Source organism: Oryctolagus cuniculus, chromosome 12, assembly GCF_964237555.1.
Source record: "Oryctolagus cuniculus chromosome 12, mOryCun1.1, whole genome shotgun sequence".
Lineage (NCBI taxonomy): Eukaryota > Metazoa > Chordata > Mammalia > Lagomorpha > Leporidae > Oryctolagus > Oryctolagus cuniculus.
In genome coordinates this window covers 106,235,993-106,259,288 of record NC_091443.1, presented here as the reverse complement: position 1 = coordinate 106,259,288, position 23,296 = coordinate 106,235,993, and the positions used below count along the sequence as shown (strand labels likewise).

General features: G+C 46.9%; 1 protein-coding gene across 4 annotated transcripts in view; it reads right to left on the bottom strand.

The window, feature by feature from the left end:
* The window catches only part of IREB2 (iron responsive element binding protein 2), a 58,874-nt gene that overhangs the window by 7,048 nt on the left and 28,530 nt on the right, over positions 1-23,296 (bottom strand). For 3 of the 4 annotated variants that reach the window (XM_070054616.1, XM_070054618.1, XM_070054617.1), the window contains exons 9-20: positions 20,478-20,649; positions 18,205-18,302; positions 13,764-13,880; positions 13,015-13,174; positions 11,370-11,505; positions 9,890-9,974; positions 9,404-9,560; positions 8,977-9,101; positions 4,734-4,838; positions 4,503-4,645; positions 810-957; positions 611-733 (exon numbers count right to left, since the gene is read on the bottom strand). In XM_070054616.1, coding sequence (XP_069910717.1) covers positions 611-733; positions 810-957; positions 4,503-4,645; positions 4,734-4,838; positions 8,977-9,101; positions 9,404-9,560; positions 9,890-9,974; positions 11,370-11,505; positions 13,015-13,174; positions 13,764-13,880; positions 18,205-18,302; positions 20,478-20,649 — 1,569 coding nt within the window. Of the gene's footprint in view, positions 1-610; positions 734-809; positions 958-4,502; positions 4,646-4,733; positions 4,839-8,976; positions 9,102-9,403; positions 9,561-9,889; positions 9,975-11,369; positions 11,506-13,014; positions 13,175-13,763; positions 13,881-15,485; positions 17,290-17,776; positions 18,303-20,477; positions 20,650-23,296 lie in introns of those variants that run through there. The other variant, XR_011381080.1, reaches the window with a different exon arrangement.

Below are 23,296 nucleotides of genomic sequence, written 5' to 3'. Positions count from 1 at the left end.
ATTAAATTCAGATATTAAAATGCAGCCAGATCAGCACAAAATATTCTCCAAAACTGCTAGCAGAAAAAAATACATAAATACAAGGGGCCTACAAAAAATTCATAGAAAATGTGCATTATAAGAAAACTATGCATGGATTTCAAACTTTCTGCACCAAAAATAAACACCTTTTAGTTCATTTACCACAAACATTTCAAAGTACCCTAGCAATGAGGACTGAATAACCATTAAAAAGCCCAAGTAAGCAAAATGAATTTTTACAGGATGTTTCTGACAAAAGGGAGTATTAAAAATTATTTTGGGGCTGGCGTTGCGGCACAGCAGGTAAAGTCACCACTGTGATGCTGGCTTCCCATGTGGGCACCAATTCGATCCCAGCTGCTCCACTTCTGATCCAGCTCTCTGCTAATGGCCTGGGAAAAGCAACGCAAAATGGCCCAAGTACATGGGACCCTGCACTCATGTGAGAGACCAGAAGAAGCTCCTGGCTCCTGGCTCTGGCCTGGCCCAGTGCCTCTTGCAGCCAAGTGGGGAGTGAACCAGCGGATGAAGTTCTCTTTCTCCCTGTAACTCTGACTTTCAGATGCTAAGAAGTTTTAAGAACCAATACCAGCAAGTAGGGTCCTTTGGCAGCCCAGTCTCTTGAATTTCCAGAGCCGTATTTCTTCCCTGCTAAGATTATCAGTGGGATCCCTTCTTTCTGGTACAGCTCTGCAGCTTCAAATACATCCAGCTGTGGATCAAACACAAAGACTTAGTACACACTCCGCCCCAGGTCCGCAGCCTCAACGCGCGGTGTGCACCCTTACCGTCTGTCCTGATGGGAAATGAATGGTTTTGGGAGCTGGTTTTCCAATAAATTTATTGAAAAGCTTGATATTTGCAAATGTGCCTCTTGTCATCACAGCATCATTGCCTCTTCGGGCTCCGTATGAATTGAATTCACGGGGGGTAAGGCTACAATAAAATTCTCAGAGTCAGTTTTCACTCCAGATGGAAAATAATTACACAATAGGGAATTGTAAAATTTATCCAAAATTTTATCAACTCCATTAGACTGTGTTGAAGCAATACTCAGATGTATATCTTAACTGTTTCATTGTTTCTCCAAAAGATATGGACTCTTAAAATACATATACCAGTGGCCGGTGCCGCAGCTCACTAGGCTAATCCTCTGCCTTTGGCACCGGCACCCCGGGTTCTAGTCCTGGCCGGGGCGCCGGATTCTGTCCCAGTTGCTCCTCTTCCAGTCTAGCTCTCTGCTGTGGCCCAGGAGGGCAGTGGAGGATGGCCCACGTGCTTGGGCCCCTGCACCCGCATGGGAGACCAGGAGGAAGCACCTGGATCCTGGCTTTGGATCAGCGCGGTGCGCCGGCCTCAGCAGCCATTTGGGGGGTGAACCAATGGAAAAAGACCTTTCTGTCTCTAACTCTGCCTGTCAAAAAAATAAACTATAATAAAATATATATACCATCCTTATACACTCCCCACAACAGAAAAATCTAATCACCTGTTACTACCAGATAGTCATTCAATATTCACATGGCCCTTGCTCTTCCCATACTACTTTTTGAAAGTTGGTCAGTTCAAATCAGCCTTCAAAATATAGTTCCTAAGTGTATTCAGCTGGTCTCAAGTCCCTTTTATCTGTGTGTCCCCTGCACTTCATCTGAAGAGACCGAGTCATCTGTTGGACAGCTCTCTGTATCCCGACTACGTTTACTGTATTCCCATGAACATGCTTTCTGGTCCCCTGAATTTCTTGTAAATCAGACGTCAGATCCAATGGCTCGAGAAGACCTGGACTTCAAGCGTTTGGCAACAAAGCTTCACAGGTCCTGCGTGCCCCTCAGGAGGCACCTGACACTGTCTCGGTCCCCGCTGTCACAGCCATGAATCATGACTGTCTATGCTGGCTGCGTCATCAGACCCTAAGATGGCGCTACCATAATTCACACATTCATCGTCCTCCCCACTCCCACCCCCTTAAAAACCAAAAAGATTTGTGGATTTTGAAAGTCAGATTTATAGGGATGGAGGGAGGGACAGAGAAAGATATACTCCATCTGCTGGTTCACTTCCCAGACGGTCTCAACAGCCAACGCTGGGCCAGGCAGAAGCCAGGAGCTTCCTCCAGCTCTCCCACATGAGTGGCAGGGGCCCAAGGACTTGGGCCATCTTCTGCTGCATTTCTCAGGCCATGAGCAGGGGGCTGGATCAGAAGTGGAGCAGCTGGGACAATAATCAGCAACCATATGGGATGCTGGTACAACTTTGTCAAATACACAATGCAGGGCCCTCCCCTTTTTCTTAAGGCTCCAAATCTTCAGGAAAGGTAAAATTTCCTTCAGCAATGATTTGGTTGTATTCATACATTTCATTCAAGAAACATTAAAGGCTTGAGTGCCTATCAGTTTTCAAAATTATGAGCTGGTTCCCTAACATCTTTCAAACGTAAGAAATTTAACTTTTTTTCCTTTAGAATCATCACCAACTGATAGATGAAAACACATTCCTCATGTTTCAAGTCGTTTCTAGTTACTGTTTTGTTGGTGCTCAATGCGTCCCATCTTTGAACAGTGACGAAGCCAAGCTGGTTCTAAAATCCCTGACAGAAGCCTGATGGTCTCTGACAGCTCCCTTGCTTCTGTCGAAGATGTGCAAAATCATCTTGGACATTTCCCAGTCCCAGATATGGAATCAATCAACCTCCAAGAACGGTTGCTATTATTGGGAATGGTATTTAGAAACCATAATACAGGGGCTGGGGGTGCAGCGTGTGGCACAATGGGTCACACTGGACAGTCAGTTCGAGTCCCAGCTGCTCCCCTTCCGATCCAGCTCCCTGCTAATGCACCTGGGAAAGCGGTGCAAGACAGCCCAAGTGCTTGGGCCCCTGCACCCACGTCAGACCTGGATGGCTGCAGAGGTCATCTGGAGAGTGAATCAGCAGATGCAAGATCACCCTCTGTTTGTCTCTCTCTTTCTTTGCCTTTCAAATAAATAAATCAGTTAATCTTAAAAAAAAAAAAAAAAAAAAAAAAAAAAAAAAAAAAAAAGGAAGGAAGAAGGAAGGGAGGGAGGAAGAGGGGGAGGAAAGACTGACCAACTGACCACAGTATGGGTGAGTACCCTTAGTGGGGTGTTCACAGCTACTGAATTAGTAACTACAGAAATGACTTTAGGAACAATTAACAACCAACTTTTAGGAAAAAAAAAAAAAATTTGAAAGTTAGAGTGAGAGAGAGAGAGGAAGAGACAGAGATCTTCCATCTGATGCCTCATTCCCCAAATGGATGCAGCAGCCGGGACTGGGCCTCTATCCAGGTCTCCCACATAGGTAGCCAGGACCCAAACACACAGGTCATCTTCCACTACTTGCCCAGGTACATTAGCAGGGTGCACCTGGGACTCAAACCGGTGTTCACAGGGATACCAGTGGCACAGGTGGCAGCTGAAACCACTGTGCTACATGCCAGCCCCAACAACCCAACTTTATTTAGCCTCTAATTTGGTTTCCCAGAGGCAACAATACTCTAAATGTGTACATTTAAATTTCTTACTTCAGGTCCACAGTGGTAGGGATGTTTTATTTTTAGGAAATGCAAACCCACAAGAATTACTGGATTAAATGAGCTAAGAAATTCATATCAAACATATACTATATATGAAAAGTGTGTATCCGAGAGAAATGGTGACTAGTTTTCTTTTACGGAAACTGTCACAATTATCATCAAGATGGAAATCATAACCAAAAAGTATGAGAAAGCAGACTTCCTTTAGTTCTTACTACTCTGTGATCACAGCTCTCCAGTTTTCTCGCCAGTCAAATCGAGCTACACGGCACTGATACAACGTCTCTGTGCAAAACTCCCACCACCTGAACGGCTCAAGGGTCGAGCAAGCACTCAGCAGTGAATCAGGTCCAACACTGCAGCTCCTGCTGTAGCAAAACTTGCGTCTCTGGTGTCAAAACAGCCCTTCAATAGCAGAGCGACTCCACATCATTCAGCGTGTGTAAATCAAATCTTCCCAGTGTTGGGTTTCTAATCCCCTACATCAAAGTCCTTTACACATTCATGCTGATTGTTAAATGCACAATTTTGAGCACTAATTCATTGTCTTTTGATTAGTGCACATCAACCCTAGCCTCCCAACACACACTTCTGGGCTCCGTACCCCTTCACTGCACTCCAATAAAAGGAAGCTCACTAGAACCAAGTGACTGGGCCACATGGTAAGGAACAAAGCGGCTCTGAGAGAATACCTCGTGTCCAGTCAGGTGCTCATTTATACTATAAGGGCTCCGTTTAAACAAGCACTTTCGTCCAATGTTAGTATGTATGCTGCCAAAGTGAGCACTAAAGCAATTGTGTTCAACTTCTAAAGTTACACGCAAAGACCTTGCTTCAAACACAACAGTCAGGATAGCATCAGGCACCGGACCAGGAGAAGCCCCTTCCCCAGAGAGAAAGAAGACAAAACAGAAACCCTCGACCCACCCTCTGTTTGTCAAGTACTTGGCAGCAGCACTGCTCCGGGCGATGCTCCCCGCGGGAGATATGTGATCCGTGGTGACAGAGTCCCCCAGGTGCAGCAAGACGTGGGCATTCTCAATAGCCTGCAGTGCAACTGGTTCTTTGGTCTATAAGGTAAAGGTCCAAGGTGTTGAGCTCCTCACAGGCACTTCAGTTGATTACATGCTTTGAGGATCAGAGGGTAAAGGTACTTACAAGCTTATCAAAGAAGGAAGGACATCGGATGTAAGTAGACTTTACGTCCCACGGAAACAAAGCTGAATCAGGCGCTTCTAAGGAACTCCATCGCTTATTTCCAGTCTGTGGGGAAGAACCAAGAGGAAGACAAACGCTGTCAGGAAGTTTCTGAAAACGTCGAAGGCAACAAAGCAGCACCCAGGTCACAAGGAAAACAAAAAAGGGTCTGTCAGAGAAAGCTGAGGGCGTCTTCCACGAAACCCTGACGCCCTGCGCAGAAATAAACGGATCTGCGCTTCAAACTTTAACAGCTGAATCTTCAGAAGCATTTAAAGTTACATTTTAACATAAACTGAACATAAAGATTCTACAGAGACCTATCTTCACACAAGAGAAGCTGCGTATGTGGGGCTTCTGTGTTGTTAATCTTGAAGAACCTTAACGCTGAGAAAAACTGCCATCTTTCAATGTATCTGTCTTATGTCACTGCCTATTCCTTTTATTAAGACTTGTTTATTTGAAAGGCAGAGTAACAGGGGAAGAGACAGAGAAAACTTGCATCCACTGATTCGCTCCCCAAATGCTGCAAAAGCCAGCACTCGTCAGGCCAAAGCCTAGAGCCAGGAACGCCACCCAGGTCTCCCACATGCATCCTCTGCTCCTTCCCAGGTGCATTAACAAGAAGCCAGAGCAGAAGTGGAGCAGCTGGGACTTGAGCCAGTGCTCTGATACAGGATGCCAGTGTCACAAGCAGTGGCTTAAGTCCCTGCACCACAACACCAGCCCCTATCACTGCTTGTTCTGTTTTAAACTCTATCTAAAACATCACAATTTCTCTCCACTCCATCAACACTGTTTATCCAGGACAACAGTAATTTCTCTTCCTGATTCTATCCTCCTTACTCAATTTCACCCCAATACAATTTTTTTAAGAATTTATTTATTTTGAAAGAGTTACAGAGAAGGAGACACAGAGAAAGAGAGATCTTGAATTCAATGGTCCCTCCCCAGATGGTCACAATGGACAGCACTGGGTCAGTCCAAGACAGGAGCCAGGAGCTTCATCCGGGTCTCCCATGTGGATGGCAGGAGCCCAAACCCTTAGGCTATCTTCCAGTTTTTTCCCAGGCCATTAGCAGGGAGCCGGATGGGAAGCAGAGCAGCCGGGACTCAAACAGGCGCCCGTCCGGGATGCGAGCGTTGCAGCAGATGGCTTAATTTGCCGCACCACAGCACTGGGCCACCAGCATGCTTTCAGTGCAGTGCGCCTTCTAAGCAGATTGTGGCACTCTTCGGTCCAGTCCTTCCAAAGGCCCTCCTCTCACTCACTCAGGGTAAAACGTATCTGACAGGGGAGAGACAGGGAGGAAGGAAACGTGGGGAGTGCGGGAGACAGAGCCAGAGAGGCTCTCAGCCCCTGGTTCACTGCCCACGTCGGCAGGAGCCAGAAGCCAGGAACTCAGTCCAGGACCCACATGTGGGCAGGAACCCCAGCTACCTGAGACACCACTGCTGCCCCTGCCTCCACGCCAGCATCCGCACCAGGAAGCCGGCGTCAACTGTCAGCTGGGTATCTGACGTGGGACCCGGGTGTCTTAACCAGCAGTTCACACGGCTGCCCTGTTCCACAAACTTCAGGCTGCTACCACGGCTTGGGTCCCCAGGGTGATTCTGCTTCCACCAGGCTCTGTGACGTCATTTCTTACCATGGTCCACAGTCACTGTCTCCATACTGCTCTCATTAAAGTTCCCTCCTTAATGTCTCTTACACTGAACAGGTATAGGGTAACTCATTCAAAACTTCCTTCAAATCTACTTCCTAACTTGCTTCAAAACTTTGCAAAGATATCCTTTCATTCTATATAAAACTGCAACACTGACAACACAGCTTGTATTAGTTATTTTTTGATTACATAAGAAATGTAGAAGTTGTCTTTGTGTTTTGTACACTGATGATTTCAAACACCTAAAAAGAGTACCACACAAACACAAGGGGTTCGATAAGTACCTTTCTGTCTTCATATTTATATTCTGTTCTTAAAATAAAAGGTCTGGGGGGGAACACTTGGCCAAGAGGTTAGGATGCCTGCCCACATCCCACACTGGAGCCTCGCTCTAACCTAAATTTCAGTTTCATGCTGATGAGCACCCTGGGAGTCAGTAGGTTGGAACAAGTACTTGGGTCTCAGTCACCCATGCAGGACAATCAGATGGAGTTCTGGCTCCTGGCTTCAGCCTGGCCCAGCCATGGCTGTTACGGGCATTTGGCGAGAGAACCAGAAGATTAAAACACTGTGTGACTCTCAAGACCTAAAAAAATCTGTATGTGTGTGTGTGTCTGTATATACATAAAAACATTTCTGGGAGTCAGCATTGGGACACAGCCGTTAAAGCCACTGCCGGTGACTCCAGCATTCCGTGAGTGTCAGTTTGTCCCAGCTGTTCTACTTCTGATCCAGCTCTGCTAATGGCCTGGGAAAGCAGAAGATGGGCAAGTGCTTGGGCCCTGCTGCCTACACAGGAGACCTGGATGAAGCTCCTGGTTTCAGCTTGGCTCAGCCCTAGCTACTGCGGCCACTTGGGGAGTGAACCAACAGATGGGAGAGCTCTCTCTCTCTCTCTCCCTCTCTGTGTAACTCTTTCAAATAACTAAACCAATCTTTAAAAAAACAAACAAAAAGGAGCCGGCGCTGTGGTGCAGTAGGTTAACACCCTGGCCTGAAGCGCTGGCATCCCATATGGATGCCAGTTCTAGTCCCGGCTGCTCCTCTTCCAATCCAGCTCTCTGCTGTGGCCTGGGAAAGCAGTAGAAGATGGCCCAAGTCCTTGGGCCCCTGCACCCACATGGGAGACCTGGAAGAAGCTCCTGGCTCCTGATCGGTGCAGCTCTGTCCGTTGCGGCCAGTTGGGGTGGGAAGTGAACCATCAGATGGAAGACCTCTCTCTGCCTCTCCTCTAACTCATTCAAATAAATAAGTAAATCTTAAAAACACAAACAAACAAACACAAAACCATTTCTGGAGGGGCAGGTACTTAGCACAGTGGTTAAGAGGCCACTGGGAAGCCTGTATCCTATACGGAAGTTCCTGGGTCTGGTCCAGGCTCCAATCCTGATTTCCCGCCAGTGAGCATGCAGGGAGGCAACAAATGACAGCTCAAGCAGTTGGATCCCAGCTACCAACATGGCAGACCTGGATCGAGTCCCAAGACCCAGATGCATGCAGCCTGGCCCAGCCCCAGCTGCTGTAGGATTGGAGGAGTGAACCAATGGAAGGGAGAGCTCTGTTTCTTTCAAATAAATCAATAAAAACTTTGGGGCTGGCACTGTGGTGTATTGGGTAAAGCTGCCGCCTGCAATGCCGCATTCCATATAAGTGCCGGTTCGAGACCCGGCTGCTCCATTTCCAACCCAGGTCTCTGCTGTGGCCTGGGAAAGCAGTGGATAGATGGCCCAAGTCCTTGGGCCCCTGCACCTGTGTGGGAGACCCAGAAGAAGCTCCTGGCTCCTGGCTCCGGATCGGCTCAGCTCTGGCTGTTGCAGCCATTTGGGGAGTGAACCAGCGGATGGAAGATTCTCACTCTCTCTCTCTCTCTGCAACTCTTTCAAATAAATAATCTTTAATAAATAAATAAAAACTTAAAAAATCTCCACATCACTGGTGAGACAGGTAAAGTAAAAGGCTAGAGAACTGTTGAGAGAGATTTCACTGTTTGCTGTTACCATTTTTTAAATTAAAAAAAGGTTCTTTGAGAGGCAGAGAGAGAGACAGAGAGCTCCCCTCTACTGGAACACTCTCCAAATGCCCATGACAGCTGCGGTTAGGCCGGGGTTGGAGCCAGCAGCCAGCAACCCACGACTTGAGCCATCACCACACTGACTCCCAGGGTCTGCACTGGTGGGATGCTGGAGTCAGGAACCCAGGTACTCCCACAAGGGTCCCTGGCATCTTTCTGAAGCACTTGAGTGGGAATGACCAGCAAGGGCAGTTTCTGTGAAGTGTGCCACATTCAGGAAGCCAAATACAAGGACTTGAGCTTACACAGTACTAAGTATTAGATAAGTGCTATGCATTTTTAGTAAGTAAATAAATTCTAAAACTCTGTTCTTTTTAAAATTAGTGATTCCAGATATAAAATGAGTATTACTCACTAATATCCAAGGATTAAAAACAGTGTAATTTTTATTCCATTCAGAAAGCAGGATGCATAAAAGAACATGTAACTTAGACTATTTCTGCAAACAAGTGAGTTCTTCTCTTACCTCTACCTTTTCCTTTAATGATTTAAACATGGAAAATATAACATGTTCTTCCTCGATCCGATGAACTTCTTCTCTATCAGGCCAAATATCATGCAGATAAATATTCTTGCCAGTAGAGTCAGTCCCTGATAAAAAGATTTTAGCATGGTATTTATGGCAAAAAAACAACCCCCAAAATGTTCAAACCTTTTCAAAAACATATCACAGAAATCAAGTAAATCACTCAACAACAGGCTGCTCACTTAGCAGCTGGAAGAATCACACACTTCACATTCTCACGAGCACTGGAATTATTAACTGCGCATTATCATAAATTTTCCTGAAACACATCACAAAGTGGATGGTCCAAGAAGCATCTCAAAGATGGTAAAATTTTTATGGAAAAAAGGTGTGTGCAGACATACATACATAATAACAGGAACGATACCTAAAGGCTCCGTCAGGAAATCTATATCCACTGTGCCGGCTATGGCATAAGCCACCACTAGGGGTGGAGAGGCAAGGTAATTGGCACGAACACAATCACAAAGACGACCTTCAAAATTTTTGTTTCCAGAAAAAACTCCACAGGTAACCAAATCACCCTGAAAAAAACCACACACATATAAATATATTCAAGAGATGCAACACACTTGGATCATCACATATAAGCAGCCTCCAACATTACAGTTCTGAGGGCAAGACAACCAAAAACCCAGCAGTAACGTTTAGGCCCAGAATTATCAATCCGGCAAACAGAGTGAGTAACCCCTTACGTTATCAGGACATTACTTCTAAGAGCCAGAAATGATCTGCTGACCCATCTTCACCTGGGATACAGAATTATCAATGCAACAACTGTACTTCCTACAATCTAGAAGAGAGCGCAGTTAGGACAACCCACTGGGACATCTTGCAAATGCACACCTCTTACCTGCTTTACTGCATTTAAAACTGCTTCTGACAAGGGTGCTGTGTTCCCCACACATGTTGAACATCCATAGCCAACTATTTCAAACCTGCATTTCAGAAAGTAAATGTGATTGGACAGCATCTCATGTTTGTAAAGAAAGGACGAGCCTTCTCTCATTTCCATCCTACAATGAGAGCGCTTAGCACACACAACCCACAGTTCACCTCCGTCGCTATGTTCATCCCACATCTGACCCTTAGGCACGCGCGTGCTACCTGAACCCTACACAAGCCTGGGAGGAGGCCCAGTACCCACAACAATCCCTGCTAGGTCAACAGCACCGACCACGCCACACAAGGGAATCCCTCAGATACTACTTGCTAGGAATGAAACGTGACCTCTTAAAAAACTCATACTGTATCTCCATCCTTGGGGTTTCCTCAAGCTGTTAAGTGCCAGGAGGCCTCGCCCCGTAACAATCGGAATGAAGACCTACAAAGGTGCTCTGACCCAGCACTCACTGGACACAAATCCATTCTCAGCCAACTAAACTCTCCTGGAGCCTCTGAAAACAGGTCCAAGACAACATAGCTAGAAGATTAGAAATATAATCCTCTAAACCAGTTTCAACTACTGTTGGAAAAGCAGGAAACCTACACTTTATCACACTCACAAAGGAACTGATAATTTAGGTGAGAAGATACATTCCAAAAGATACATCAAAATCACAATCAGCATCAATTTTTTATTACATAAAAAATGTAAAATTAATTTTCTTCAATGTTCAGGGACAACTTTATGTATTAGAGATCCAGTAACCTCACAAAACCTCAATTATGGCAATTTACTGAGTTAATAAATGCAATCTGTAAGATCCCAGTCTCAACAGATCTACACAACTCACAAAAACTGAGTATTGGGCCCAGCGTTGTGTATGGCACAGAGGGTTAAGCTGCCACCTGCAATGTAGGCATCCCATACACCTGTTCAAGTTCTGGCTGAGAAAGCAGCAGAAGATGGCCCAAGTGCTTGGGCCCTTACACCCACGTGGGAGACCCTGAGGAAGCTCCTGGTGGCTGGCTTTGGCCTGATCCCATCCTGGCCATTGCAGCCACTTGAGGAGTGAATTAGCAGATGGAAGCTCTCTCTCCTTCTCTCACTCTAACTCTGCCTTTTAAATAAATCTTAATTTTACTTTATTTTAATTTAAGATAGTCAAGTATGACTTGGTACCATCACTTAGACCGTCCGTCACTGCCACTTGGTTGGCTTGTGCTGCCTCGTCCTCCCTGCCCAGTATCCTGAAGGGAGAGGCCAGGTCTCCCACTTCTCAGCGCCAGCACAGCCCTTGCTCACTGGACACGTCCAGTAAGTGCCGGCTGAGCAACAACTAAAGCACGAGTGTCCCATCCTCTCTTCACAGGAAAGGCTGTAACAGGTGGCAGCTTCCGCACCTGCTGCTCGACACGCATCAGTGTCAACAGTGACGACCGTCACTCACCCGAGCTTACTGAGATACGGTAACACACCGCTTGAACTGAGGTAATGTGTGACCATGCCACTGCCTGGCGACAAGCTGGTTCTGATGTAAGGCTTAACTCGCAGTCCAGCTTCCACAGCCTTTTTAGCCAAAAGACCTGCAGGCAACAAACAACGCTGGTTAGTGCAGCGCGTCTTCCCCGTCATGCATACCACGGCAGGAAGCAAACAGACCAGTCTCCTGTTCAGATTACAGTGAAAGCCCACACTCATCAACTTACTGCCATTATCGTGGCCGTTTTATTCTACTGATTCGCATTACTAACAACAATTTAAAAACTGCAGTAGACATGTAAGCCCTTAGGTTGTACATTATTAAGGTACGTTGATACTGTGGCCTCAAGGAAACAATTAGAAAAATGTGCACACAGAAGGGACCTCAGAAGTTTGTGGAAAATGGAACTGAAAGATGGTTACTCTGGTACAGAGAACACGCAAGTGTTACTTTTCCATAATACATGATTTCCACAAACTTTCTGGAGACCTCTGGTATAACAGATGTCATTAACTGAACCATTTTAAATGCCACAATCATAATAAACTAAGAACAATCTAACACCACGCACAGTCTTCTACTATTAACAAATTGCTCCATAGTTTATACAATTTGATTTCATTTACAACCATTGTTAAAAATCTCTGCAATTGGCTGGCGCCATGGCTCACTAGGCTAATCCTCTGCCTGTGGCGCCAGCACCCCAGGTTCTAGTCCTGGTTGGGGCGCCGGTTCTGTCTTGGTTGCTCCTCTTGCAGTCCAGCTTTCTGGTGTGGCCCAGGAAGGCAGTGGAGGATGGCCCAAGTGCTTGGGCCCTGCACCCGCATGGGAGACCAGGAGAAAGCACCTGGCTCCTGGCTTCGAATAAGCGCAGCACACCGGCCGCAATGTGTTGCCAGTAGCGGCCACTTTGGGGGTGAACCAACGGAAAAAGGAAGACCTTTCTCTGTCTCTCTCTCACTGTCTAACTCTGCCTGTCAAAAAATAAATAAATAAAAATCTCTGGAATTTGGGAAACTTCTTGTAGAATATCAATAAAGGCTTGGTAATGAACTATATTTCTAAATTAACACAAAAAACCTGGCTATGACCTGAATTTTATTTTATTTTTTTGTTGTTGTTGTTGTTGACAGGCAGAGTGGACAGTGAGAGAGAGAGACAGAGAGAAAGGTCCTCCTCCGCCATTGGTTCACCCTCCAAAGGTCGCCGTGGCCGGCGTGCTGCAGCCGGCGCACCGTGCTGATCCGAAGGCAGGAGCCAGGTGCTTCTTCTGGTCTCCCATGGGGTGCAGGGCCCAAGCACTTGGGCCATCCTCCACTGCACTCCCTGGCCACAGCAGAGAGCTGGCCTGGAAGAGGGGCAACCGGGACAGAATCCGGCGCCCCGACCGGGACTAGAACCCGGTGTGCTGGCGCCACAAGGCAGAGGATTAGCCTACTGAGCCACGGTCCTGGCCCTATGACCAGAAACTAATAGGTAAGTCACAACACAAAAAAATTTCTTTTATGTTATAAAAAAGCAAAATTACTAAAAAAAAAAAAAAAAAAAAAAAGAAAGAAAAGAAAAAAGAAAAAAAGAAGGAAGCAAAGCTGTGGCAGTGAAGGACACCTACCTGCAGCGAGCATGACGGAAGGGTTGCAATTGTTGGTGCAGCTGATGACGGCGGCGATGACCACGGACCCGTGAGACAGCTTATACTCACTTCCTTCATAGTGAAGAGACACGACATCCTTTTGCTTTTCAGCTGCAACTTGGAAGCCTTTAAATCCAACCTACGCAAATTTGTACATAAAAAAAAAAAAAACAAGCATTATGGATATGTAGAGGAAAAAAAGACTGGTAGAAAACATAGCAGATCCTCGCTGGCTGATTTAACATTCAAGGTTCTGACCATGTGGGGCCAGTGCAGTAGGTTAAGCCTCCGCCTGCGGCGCCAGCATCCCATATGGGTGCTGGATCGTGTCTCGGGTCTTCCACTTCCGATCCAGCTCTCTGCTGTGGCCTGGGAAAGCAGTGGACGATGGCCCAAGTCCTTGGGCCCCACACCCACGTGGGAGATGTGGAGGAAGCTCCTGGCTTCAGATTGGTGCAGCTTCGGCCGTTGCAGCCATCTAGGGAGTGAACCAGTGGATGGAAGACCTTTCTCTCTCTCCCTCTCACTGTCTGTAACTCTACCTCTCAAATAAACAAACAAAATCTTAAAAAAACAAAACTGACTTGCATGCTGGTCAGAAGCAATAAATGTGTGAACGCTGGGTGACCATATAGAATGGCTGGGGACTGAGTGAACACGTCACTTTCTTGGATCTTGACTATTTAGCACAAAGGCATTTGACGAAGACAACAATAAAAGCAACCAACCTTTTCATTCAAGCAAGCCTGGAAATCACTTTTCATGTCTGTCACAGCAACTCTATCCTGAGGTCTCTTTGGACCACTGACAGATGCAACTATTGAATTCAGGTTGATCTGGATGACCTAGGAGATGAGGGAGAAAGGGCAGAGAAAGAATCAGAATTCCTAAACACAGGGGCCAGCGCCGTGGCGCAGTGGGTTAACGCCCTGGCCTGAAGTGCCGGCATCCCATATGGGCACCGGTTCGAGACCTGGCTGCTCCACTTCCAATCCAGCTCTCTGCTATGGCCTGGGAAAACAGTAGAAAATCGTCCAAGGCCTTGGGCCCCTGCACCCATGTGGGAGACCCAGAAGAAGCTCCTGGCTCCTGGCTTCGGATCGGCACAGCTCCAGCAGTTGCAGCCAATTGGGGAGTAAACACCAGATGGAAGACCTCTCTCTCTCTCTCTCTCTCTCTCTCTCTGCCTCTCCTCTCTCTGTGTAACACTGAATTTCAAATAATAAATAAATCTTTAAAAAAAAAAAAAAAGAATTCCTAAACAGATTCCCATTCAAGCATTACTTTCTAAAGGAGAATCATTACACTCACATTTCTTTTAACACTGGTTTGTTTAAATGGTAAAACATGCCCCCAGAAATCAAAATTTAAAATTAGTTCATTTAAACTTGTGAAACATATGAACATTTGTTAAAGACAAGCTAGTAAATTAGTAGGCAATCAAACTACCACACCACTGACTGAATTCGCTGTATAAAATTAGCTGTATAAAAAGCAGAGCTCGGCCGGCGCCGTGGCTCAATAGGCTAATCCTCCACCTTGCGGTGCCAGCACACCGGGTTCTAGTCCCGGTCAGGGCGCCGGATTCTGTCCCGGTGCCCCTCTTCCAGGCCAGCTCTCTGCTATGGCCAGGGAGTGCAGTGGAGGATGGCCCAGGTGCTTGGGCCCTGCACCCCATGGGAGACCAGGAAAAGCACCTGGATCCTGGCTCCTGCCATCGGATCAGCGCGGTGCGCCGGCTGCAGCGGCGGCCATTGGAGGGTGAACCAACGGCAAAGGAAGACCTTTCTCTCTGTCTCTCTCTCTCTCACTGTCCACTCTGCCTGTCAAAAATAAAAAAAAAAAATAAAATAAAAATAAAAAATAAAAATAAAAAGCAGAGCTCCCCAAATGTTTTCTCCTGATAATGATAACCTGTTGTAACAAGATGCCTCTGCCAGTCATCAATGTATTGTCTCTGAGGGCTGGCACTGCAGCGTAGCGGGTAACGCCACCACCTGCAGTACTGGCATCCCATATGGGCACCGGTTCTAGTCCAACATTCAGCTATGGCCAGGGAAAGAAGTGGAAGATGACCAAGTCCTTGAGCCATGCATCCACAAGGGAGACCCAGAAGAAGCTCCTGGCTCCTGGCTTCGGATCAGCGCAGCTCCAGCAATTGTGACCATTTGGGGAATGAACCAGTGGATGGAAGACCTCTCTCTCTGCCACTCCTTCTCTATCTGTGTAATTCTTTCAAATAAATAAACCTTTTAAAAAAAAAATCAGTATCCTGACATTATAGTTTCTTTATGTGATCAGGATTCTTTCCAGATAAATTTATTGTATTTTATTCTACCACCCAAGTTTTTCTATTTAATATTTTTTATTCTTTTTATTTGTTTCTATTTCCTTTTTTTTTTTTTTTTTTTAAGCATTAGCAGCAATAGTTGGCTCACTGATAATTCTGGTGTTTTGTTTTGTTTTCCCCTTATTTATTTCTTTATTTGAAAGGTAGAAAAAGAACTCTTCCATCCACTGGTTCACTCCCCAAATGCCCACAACGGCCATAGCTGGGCCAATCCAAAGCCAGGAGTTTTTTCTGGGTCTCCCACATGGGTGTAGGGGCCAAAGGACTTGAGCCACCTTCCACTGCTTTCCCAGGCCACAGCAGAGAGCTGAATCAGAAGCGGAGCAGCCGGGACTTGAACCAGTGCCCATATGGGATACGGGCACTGCAGGCGATGAATTTACCCACTCTGCCACAGCGCTGGCCCCTCTGTTTTCTTTTAATGAGACAAATCACTAAGTCCAAGGGAAGCAAAAGGAATTAGAAAACTATCAGAGAAGTTGAAAGATTTGTCCAAAGTGCCACATGAATTCAATCCCTGTGGTTCTATGCTGGTCTTCAGTATGTCTGCATTTATTCATTTACTAGCCTAACGTGCTTCCTGAACATCTGCCAGGGACCCGAGACCCAGCCAAACCGCACTCCTGGCCCCAAAGCACACACTGGCATCCCAGTGGGGAAAGACAAACAAGTGTACAGGTTGGCACATGCCATGAAGAAAAATAAGTCTGGGGAAAAAATATTTTCTTGTAAAAATTAGCTTAACAACTTACACCAAGTTGTTACAGGCCTGACACACTCCTAGAAAATGAATTTTATTCAAGTTAAGACTTTCCTGAATGTGAGTTCAATATAATTTTATAACAGATAAAATATTTACTTAGATTATAAAATATCTTTAAAACAAACATTTAAGATCATGTAGCCGTGATCTCTGACAACAGAACTTTCCGAGATGAAGTCACAGGCGCTGATGTGGTGCAGCGGGTTAAGGGGCCACCTGCAATGATGCCAGCATCCCAGATGAGTGCCGGTTCAAGTCCCAGCTGCTACACTTCAAACGCAGCTCCCTACTAATGTGCCTGGGAAAGCACCAGCAGATGGCTCAAGTGCTTGGGCCCCTGCATAGACATGGGAGACACCTAGACGGAGCTCCTGGCTCCTGGCTTCAGCCTGGCCCAGCTCTGCCCTCTACAGCCATTTGGGCAGTGAACCAGCAAATGGAAGACTTTACTCTGTCTCTCCATCTCTCTAACTCTGCCTTTCGATTAATAAACAAATCCAAAAACAACAATAAAAACAAGACACAATCATAAAGCAGAAGTAGAGACACCAAAATTGTTGCTTCGGAGGAACAGTACTTGTCAAAAAAAAAGTTAAAGAATTGAGTCAACTTTAAATACTGAAAAAGGAGGTCGGTACTGTGGAACAGCGGGTGGAGCTATTCTGCGACGCCAGAATCCCATGTGGGCACCAGTCCCAGCTGCTCCCTGCTCATCTCCCTGCTGTGGCCTGGGAAAGCAGCAGAGGATGGCTCAAATGCTTGGGCCCCGGCACCCACGTGGGAGACGAGGAGGAGGCTCCTGGCTCCTGGCTCTGACTTGATCAAGACCCGGCCATTTGGGAGTGGACTGGCATGTGAGAGGTCTTGCTCTCTGTCTTTTCCTCTTAACTCTTTCAAATAAATAAATCTTTACATCACTACTAAAAATAGGACCAGAAAATGCTACAAAATTTACTATACAGGAATCTAGATAAAATTAATAAAATCAGGGCCCAGCACTATGGCACAGTGGGTTAACATCCTGGTCTGAAGCGCTGGCATCCCATATGGTTGCATGGTTCTAGTCCCGGCTGTTCCTCTTCCAATCGAGCTCTCTGCTATGGCCTAGGAAACCAGTGGAAGATGGCCCAAGTGCTTGGGCCTGTGGGGAGCAGCCCGGACTAGACTGAGTTACTGGAATTGGGACTTATTCTATGCATCTGCTCTCCCACAATATGGCGCTGGGAGAGAAGTAAACAGCTTCTGCACAGCTGCCTCCAGTTCAACCAATAAACTGTAGGACTTGCTCCTGATTGGAGGAGAGCAGCGTACTCGGCGTGTGGGCAGCCGAGTTGGGATTGGCAGAGGAGGACTATAAAGGGGGAGAGAGACGGCACGCACCAGGAACATCTAAGGGGAACATCTAGCTGAAGGAACACCCGTGCAGCCCCCGAGAGAGCCGGCCGGCGGTGTGCCGCTCCCCTGCGGAAGTGGGGAATGTGGCCAGGGGGAACTGCCCTTCCACGGAGGTGGAAGGGATAGTAGCCAACCCGGGAAGAACCAGCAGCAAACCCGGGGAGGGCCGAGCAGACGAAAGAACAGCGCAGGGTCCCGTGTCGTTCCTCCACGAAGAGGGGGAGCGACAGGGCCCCTGCGCCTGTGTGGGAGACTTCGAAGAAGCTGCTAGTTCCTGGCTTTGGATTGGCGCAGCTCCAGCTATTGTGGCCAATTGGGGAGTGAACCAGCAGATGAAGACCTCTCTCTCTGCCTCTTCTCTTTCTGTGTTAACTCTGACTTTTAAATAAATAAATAAATGTTTTTTAAAAATTAATAAAATCAAAGGATTGGGCTACAAATGAAAGTTCTTAAAAAAAAAAGCCCCTATTAAGCACTTACTGTATGCATTTGTATTTAATCTAAGAATCTTATGTTGCATTTGACCATATTTTAGAGAAGAGGTAACTGAGGCAGAAAGACTGTACAATTACACCAGGTTAGACAGCTATAAGGCTTAGAGCTGGGATTCAAACCAGAATGTACACCTTTAACTACCAGTCTGTGGCTTATCTGTACATACCTGGGAATACTCAGGTTCTCCAGGATTCTGGTCATTTCGAAACAATTTCACAGCTTTAAGGTATGTTTCCATGGACTTGAGTCTGGCTTTGTCAAAACCTGAAAAGATGAACAGGGACAAAATCTGTTAAGGAGTTCTGAAACCCAGAGCTGGGCGAGAAACCGCTGCCCACACCTATTCATGCCCCTCTCCCGCCTTCGAGGCCATGGGAGTGTGGTCTGCTATGGATCTCACTGAGCCCCAGCTGCCAGCCAGCATGGCAGGAGTCTTCAGGATCCAAGGCTCTGTCAGACCCTGACGGCTGAGACCCGAGATATCATGAAGCAGGGCACCATGTCCCCACTACCCCCGTCTGAACCACTGGCCCACTGTACCCACAGGCCATGAAGGATTACTACTGTTCAATGCCACTGAGTTTAGGATAATTTGTTACATAACAGATCACTAATATCTTAACTCAGATTAGTGTGAAGTAGTAAGATTAGTGTGAAGTAGTAAGATTAGTGTGAAGTAGTAAGATTAGTGTGAAGTAGTGAGGCAGCTCTAATCATTTCTCTGGAATGCTCTGGCAACCCAAAACCAGATACAGGGAAGTTTCCCATTTTATGAGGAACATTCCACCCAGGTCCCACAGAGCCAGTCATCCACTTTGCATTTCAGTCATTGACTTATCTGTCTGCCCCGAGCTGAAGAATACATCCCCCAGACTTTCTATGATTACAGATGAGTAGCTTAGCGATGATCTCTTCACAAAGGGAAATGGATGGAATTAAAAAAAAAGAGAGAGAGACTGAAGAACAGTAGCCTTACGAAATACCAACACCTTCTGGTTTTACAGATACATTTTTTTTCTCTTAAGATTTATTCACTTATTTGAAAGGCAGAGGCAGAGGCAGAGGCAGAGGCAGAGGCAGAGGCAGAGGCAGAGGCAGAGGCAGAGGGAGAGGGAGAGGGAGAGGGAGAGGGAGAGGGAGAGGGAGAGGGAGAGGGAGAGGGAGAGGGAGAGGGAGAGGGAGGGAGGGAGGGAAAGAGAGAGATTGTCCATCTGCTAGTTCACTCCCCAAATGGCCACAATGGCCTGAGTTGGGCCAATCCAAAGCCAGGAGCTTCTTCCAAGTCTCCCACGCAGCTGCAGGAGCCCAAGCACTTGGGCCAACTTCAATCAACAGGGGTCAGCGTTGTGGCACAGCAGATTAAACCACCGCCTGTGACACTGATCCCATGTGGGCACAGCAGGTTAAACCACCGCCTGTGACACTGATCCCATGTGGGCACTGGTTTGAGTCCCAGCTGTTACACTTCCCATCCAGCTCCCTGCAAATGCATCTGGGAGAGAGGCAGAAAATGGCCCATACACTTGGGCCCTGCTACCCATGTGGGAGACACAGATATAATTCCAGGATCCTAGCTTTGGCCTGGCCCAGCCCTGACCACTGCAGCCACTCAGGGAGTGAACTAGTATACAGAAGATCGATCAGTCAATCTCTCTCTCCCTAACTCTGCTTTTCAAGTAAATAAAACGGCCAGCACTGTGGCTGCAGCCTGATGTACCGGATCCCATATTGAAGTGCCGGTTCCAGTCCCGGCTGCTCTGTTTCCAATCTAGCTCCCTGCTGATGTGCCTGGGAAGGCAGCAGAAGACGGCCCAAGTCTTGGACCCCTGCACCCACGTGGGAGACACAGAGTTCCTGGCTCCTGGCTTCAGCCAGTCCCAGTCCCAACTGCTGCAGCCACTCGGGAAGTTAACCAACGGAAAGATCTCTTTCTCTCTGTCTCTCCCTCTCCTACCACTCTGCCTTTCAAATAAAAAAAAAAAATCTTAAAAAAAAAAAATCAACACAACAGTGGTCCATGTCCCTAATAAGATGATAAAACAAACAAGCAAACAAACAAAAAGATGATAAAAACACTCGGCACCTAGACTGGATTTCACAAAAAGACGCACTTGCTATTCTTCCGCAAGAACCCCGATCCCAAGCTCTCCTGTCAGCTGCTCCTGTCCTCCTGCGTGGAGACGGACAGGTGTGACTGTGCACAAGCCTGACTGCATCACATGCACCCTCCGTGCCGAGTACGCGTGGAAAGGGAGGACGTGAGGGCCAGTGGTGTGAGTGGTGTGAGTAATCCCATCGGGGTTGAGGTGACTCTGTCAAGTCACCATGTGCAGTCTGAGAGTCGTTGGTTCAAAATAAGGGAACGTCATGAACATTCACTGGCACGTGAGACGGCAATACCGTCGGACAGACGTTCCATCTCAGGGCCACGAACCTTACCTGTGTGTTCTAAGTGTTTCAGCGTCACATTGTCAACAGGGAAAAAGCTGAGGACAGCACCATATTCTGGACACATGTTTGCTATTGTAGTCCGATCAACGATGGACAGCTGAGAAACTCCACTGCCAAAGAACTCGACAAACTTTCCAGCAACTCCTACTTGCCTGAGGTGCTGAACAAGAACACAGAAACACACAGAAAACCGCAAAGACGAGATTAGCATGGATTCCCTGAAAACTAGAAAACCCAATTGTTAAACCAATTCTAGCAGTACTGAAGGAATGAGATCCTTCAGTTAGGACATATCAACTCATTTTAGTTCCGCAAGTATTTTCACAGTCCACACAAGGTAGCCCAACGTCGCTGACAATCACGGTAGAAAGGGGCTGACAGGTCAGGGCTGCACAGCTCACACTCAGCGTCTCTGGGAACAGGCGCACTGGGACGCCCGTCTGTTTAGCAGGCAGTCCCCCTCTTTTCCTAGCAGCACATAAGGCAATGGCGCTCCAACCACTGATGGCATCTCAGATTTACCAAACACTAAGTGGTGATGAGCTGTGCATTGAAACAAAAACTCTCCAAATTATAGCTACCAGCCCAAATACTGGAAATATTATTAATTATAAATAAATCCAATTTTGGTAGGATTTAACATGCAGCTTCAAACTTCATTTCTTCTAAAATAGCTTTTTCTTGTTCAACTATATTTTTTAAAGATTTATTTATTTATTTGAAAGAGTTACACAGAGAGAGGAGAGAGGGAGAGAGGAGAGGGGAGAGAGGGGAGAGAGAGAGAGAGAGAGAGAGAGAGAGAGAGAGAGAGGTCTTCCATTCGATGGTTCACTCCCCAATCGGCTGCGACGGCCAGAGCTGCGCCAATCCGAAGCCAGGAGCCAGGAGATTTTTTGGGTCTCCCATGTGGGTGCAGGGGCCCAAGCACTTGGGCCATCTTCCACTGCTTTCCCAGGCCATAGCAGAGAGCTGGATCGGAAGTGGAGCAGCCGGGTCTCAAACCGGTGACCATATGGGATGCCAGCGCTTCAGGCCATGGCGTTAACCTGCTGTGCCACAGCACCAGCCCCCTTTTTCAACTATTTTTAAAAACTTGTACTTGTGGCCGGCGCCGTGGCTCACTAGGCTAATCCTCCACCTTGCGGCGCCGGCACACCGGGTTCTAGTCCCGGTCAGGGCACCGGATTCTGTTCTGGTTGCCCCTCTTCCAGGCCAGCTCTCTGCTGTGGCCAGGGAGTACAGTGGAGGATGGCCCAAGTGCTTGGGCCCTGCACCCCATGGGAGACTAGGAGAAGTACCTGGCTCCTGCCATCGGATCAGCGCAGTGCACCGGCTGTAGCGCGCCAGCCATGGCGGCCATTAGAGGGTGAACCAACGGCAAAGGAAGACCTTTCTCTCTGTCTCTCTCTCTCATTGTCCACTCTGCCTGTCAAAAAAAAAAAAAAAAAAAAAAAAAAAAAACACACACACACACAACAACAACAACAAAAGAACTTGTACTTGTTTTACTTGAAAGGCAGAGATGGATGGCAGGGGGCGGGTGTTGTGGCAGGTACATTGCTTCTTTGAACAACTGCATCCCATATCAGAGTGCTGGGGATCAAGTCCCACCTCTGCTTCCAGTCTACCTTCCTGCTAATGAGCACCCTGGGAGGCAGATAACTGCTTAAGTTCTTGGGTCCCTGCTACCCTCATGGGAAACCTGGATAAATTCTGAGTTCCTGGCTCTGGCTTGACTTAGGCCCAGTTGTTGCAGGCATTTGGAGAGTGGATGGATGTTCTCTGACTTTCAAATAAACGAAAGTAAACAAGTAAATTTTATAGGGGGGAGGGTGCCCGTCTGCTGGCTCACGTCACAATGCCCACAACAGCTGGGCCAGGACAGGCCAACATCAGGTCTCCCAGGTCCAGGTGGGCGGCAGGGACCCAAGTACTTAAGCTATCACCTGCTGCCTCTCAGCGCATGCATTAGCAGGAAGCTACAATTGAGAAGAGTCTGGCCTTGAACCCAGGCACTCTGATGGAAGAGATGGGTAGGCGAAAAATAAATAAATAAAAATTAAAAATTAAATAACAAAGAAGAGATGGGTATCCCAAGCAGCACCTTAACCACTAGGTCAAACTCCTGCCCCTAAAACTTTCTTCACGACTACCAAGGCTAGCCACACATCTTTCCTAGGTTGTAAAACTGTCTCTGATTGGCACAGGGAGAGCTGAAGTGAACCCTAGCATTTCAGAACTCCTGCTTACAGGAACAAGTCTTACACAAGGACACTTCCTTATATTTACGATTCTATTTCCGAGGGTTACAGAAAACACGTATTAGATACACTACACCAAATGCTGCCTTCCTCAAATTAAGGAGGCATCACAGTGTATGTTTGAACCAACAATACATGACTAACCTCTTAAAGATAATGAATAGAACAAGAACAGAACCTCAAAAATAATATATTCAACAAATGTAAACATACATACTACATTAGCATGCTAAAATGTCAAAAACACAGAGTAAGACTGTTCAGAAAAAAGCAGAGCCAGGGGGATCTGAAAAGCAGCGTAGCTTTCAGGATGTCTGAAGAACTGACTTTTCTAAATGGTCTATTACTTTTCCTCTGGGAATAATCCTGCTTTCTCAATGTAACTTCCTGATCTTCTGGTACATCCACTGAATCAGTCATTTCCCTAAGATGCCACATTTCCTCCAAACAGGAAGAAGAATCAAAGCCAAAGCCTACCGGGGAGGCATTAGTGTTTTCTCACCTTGTGGAGGACCTGGAAGCCTTCAGACTCAACCATCCCCAAAA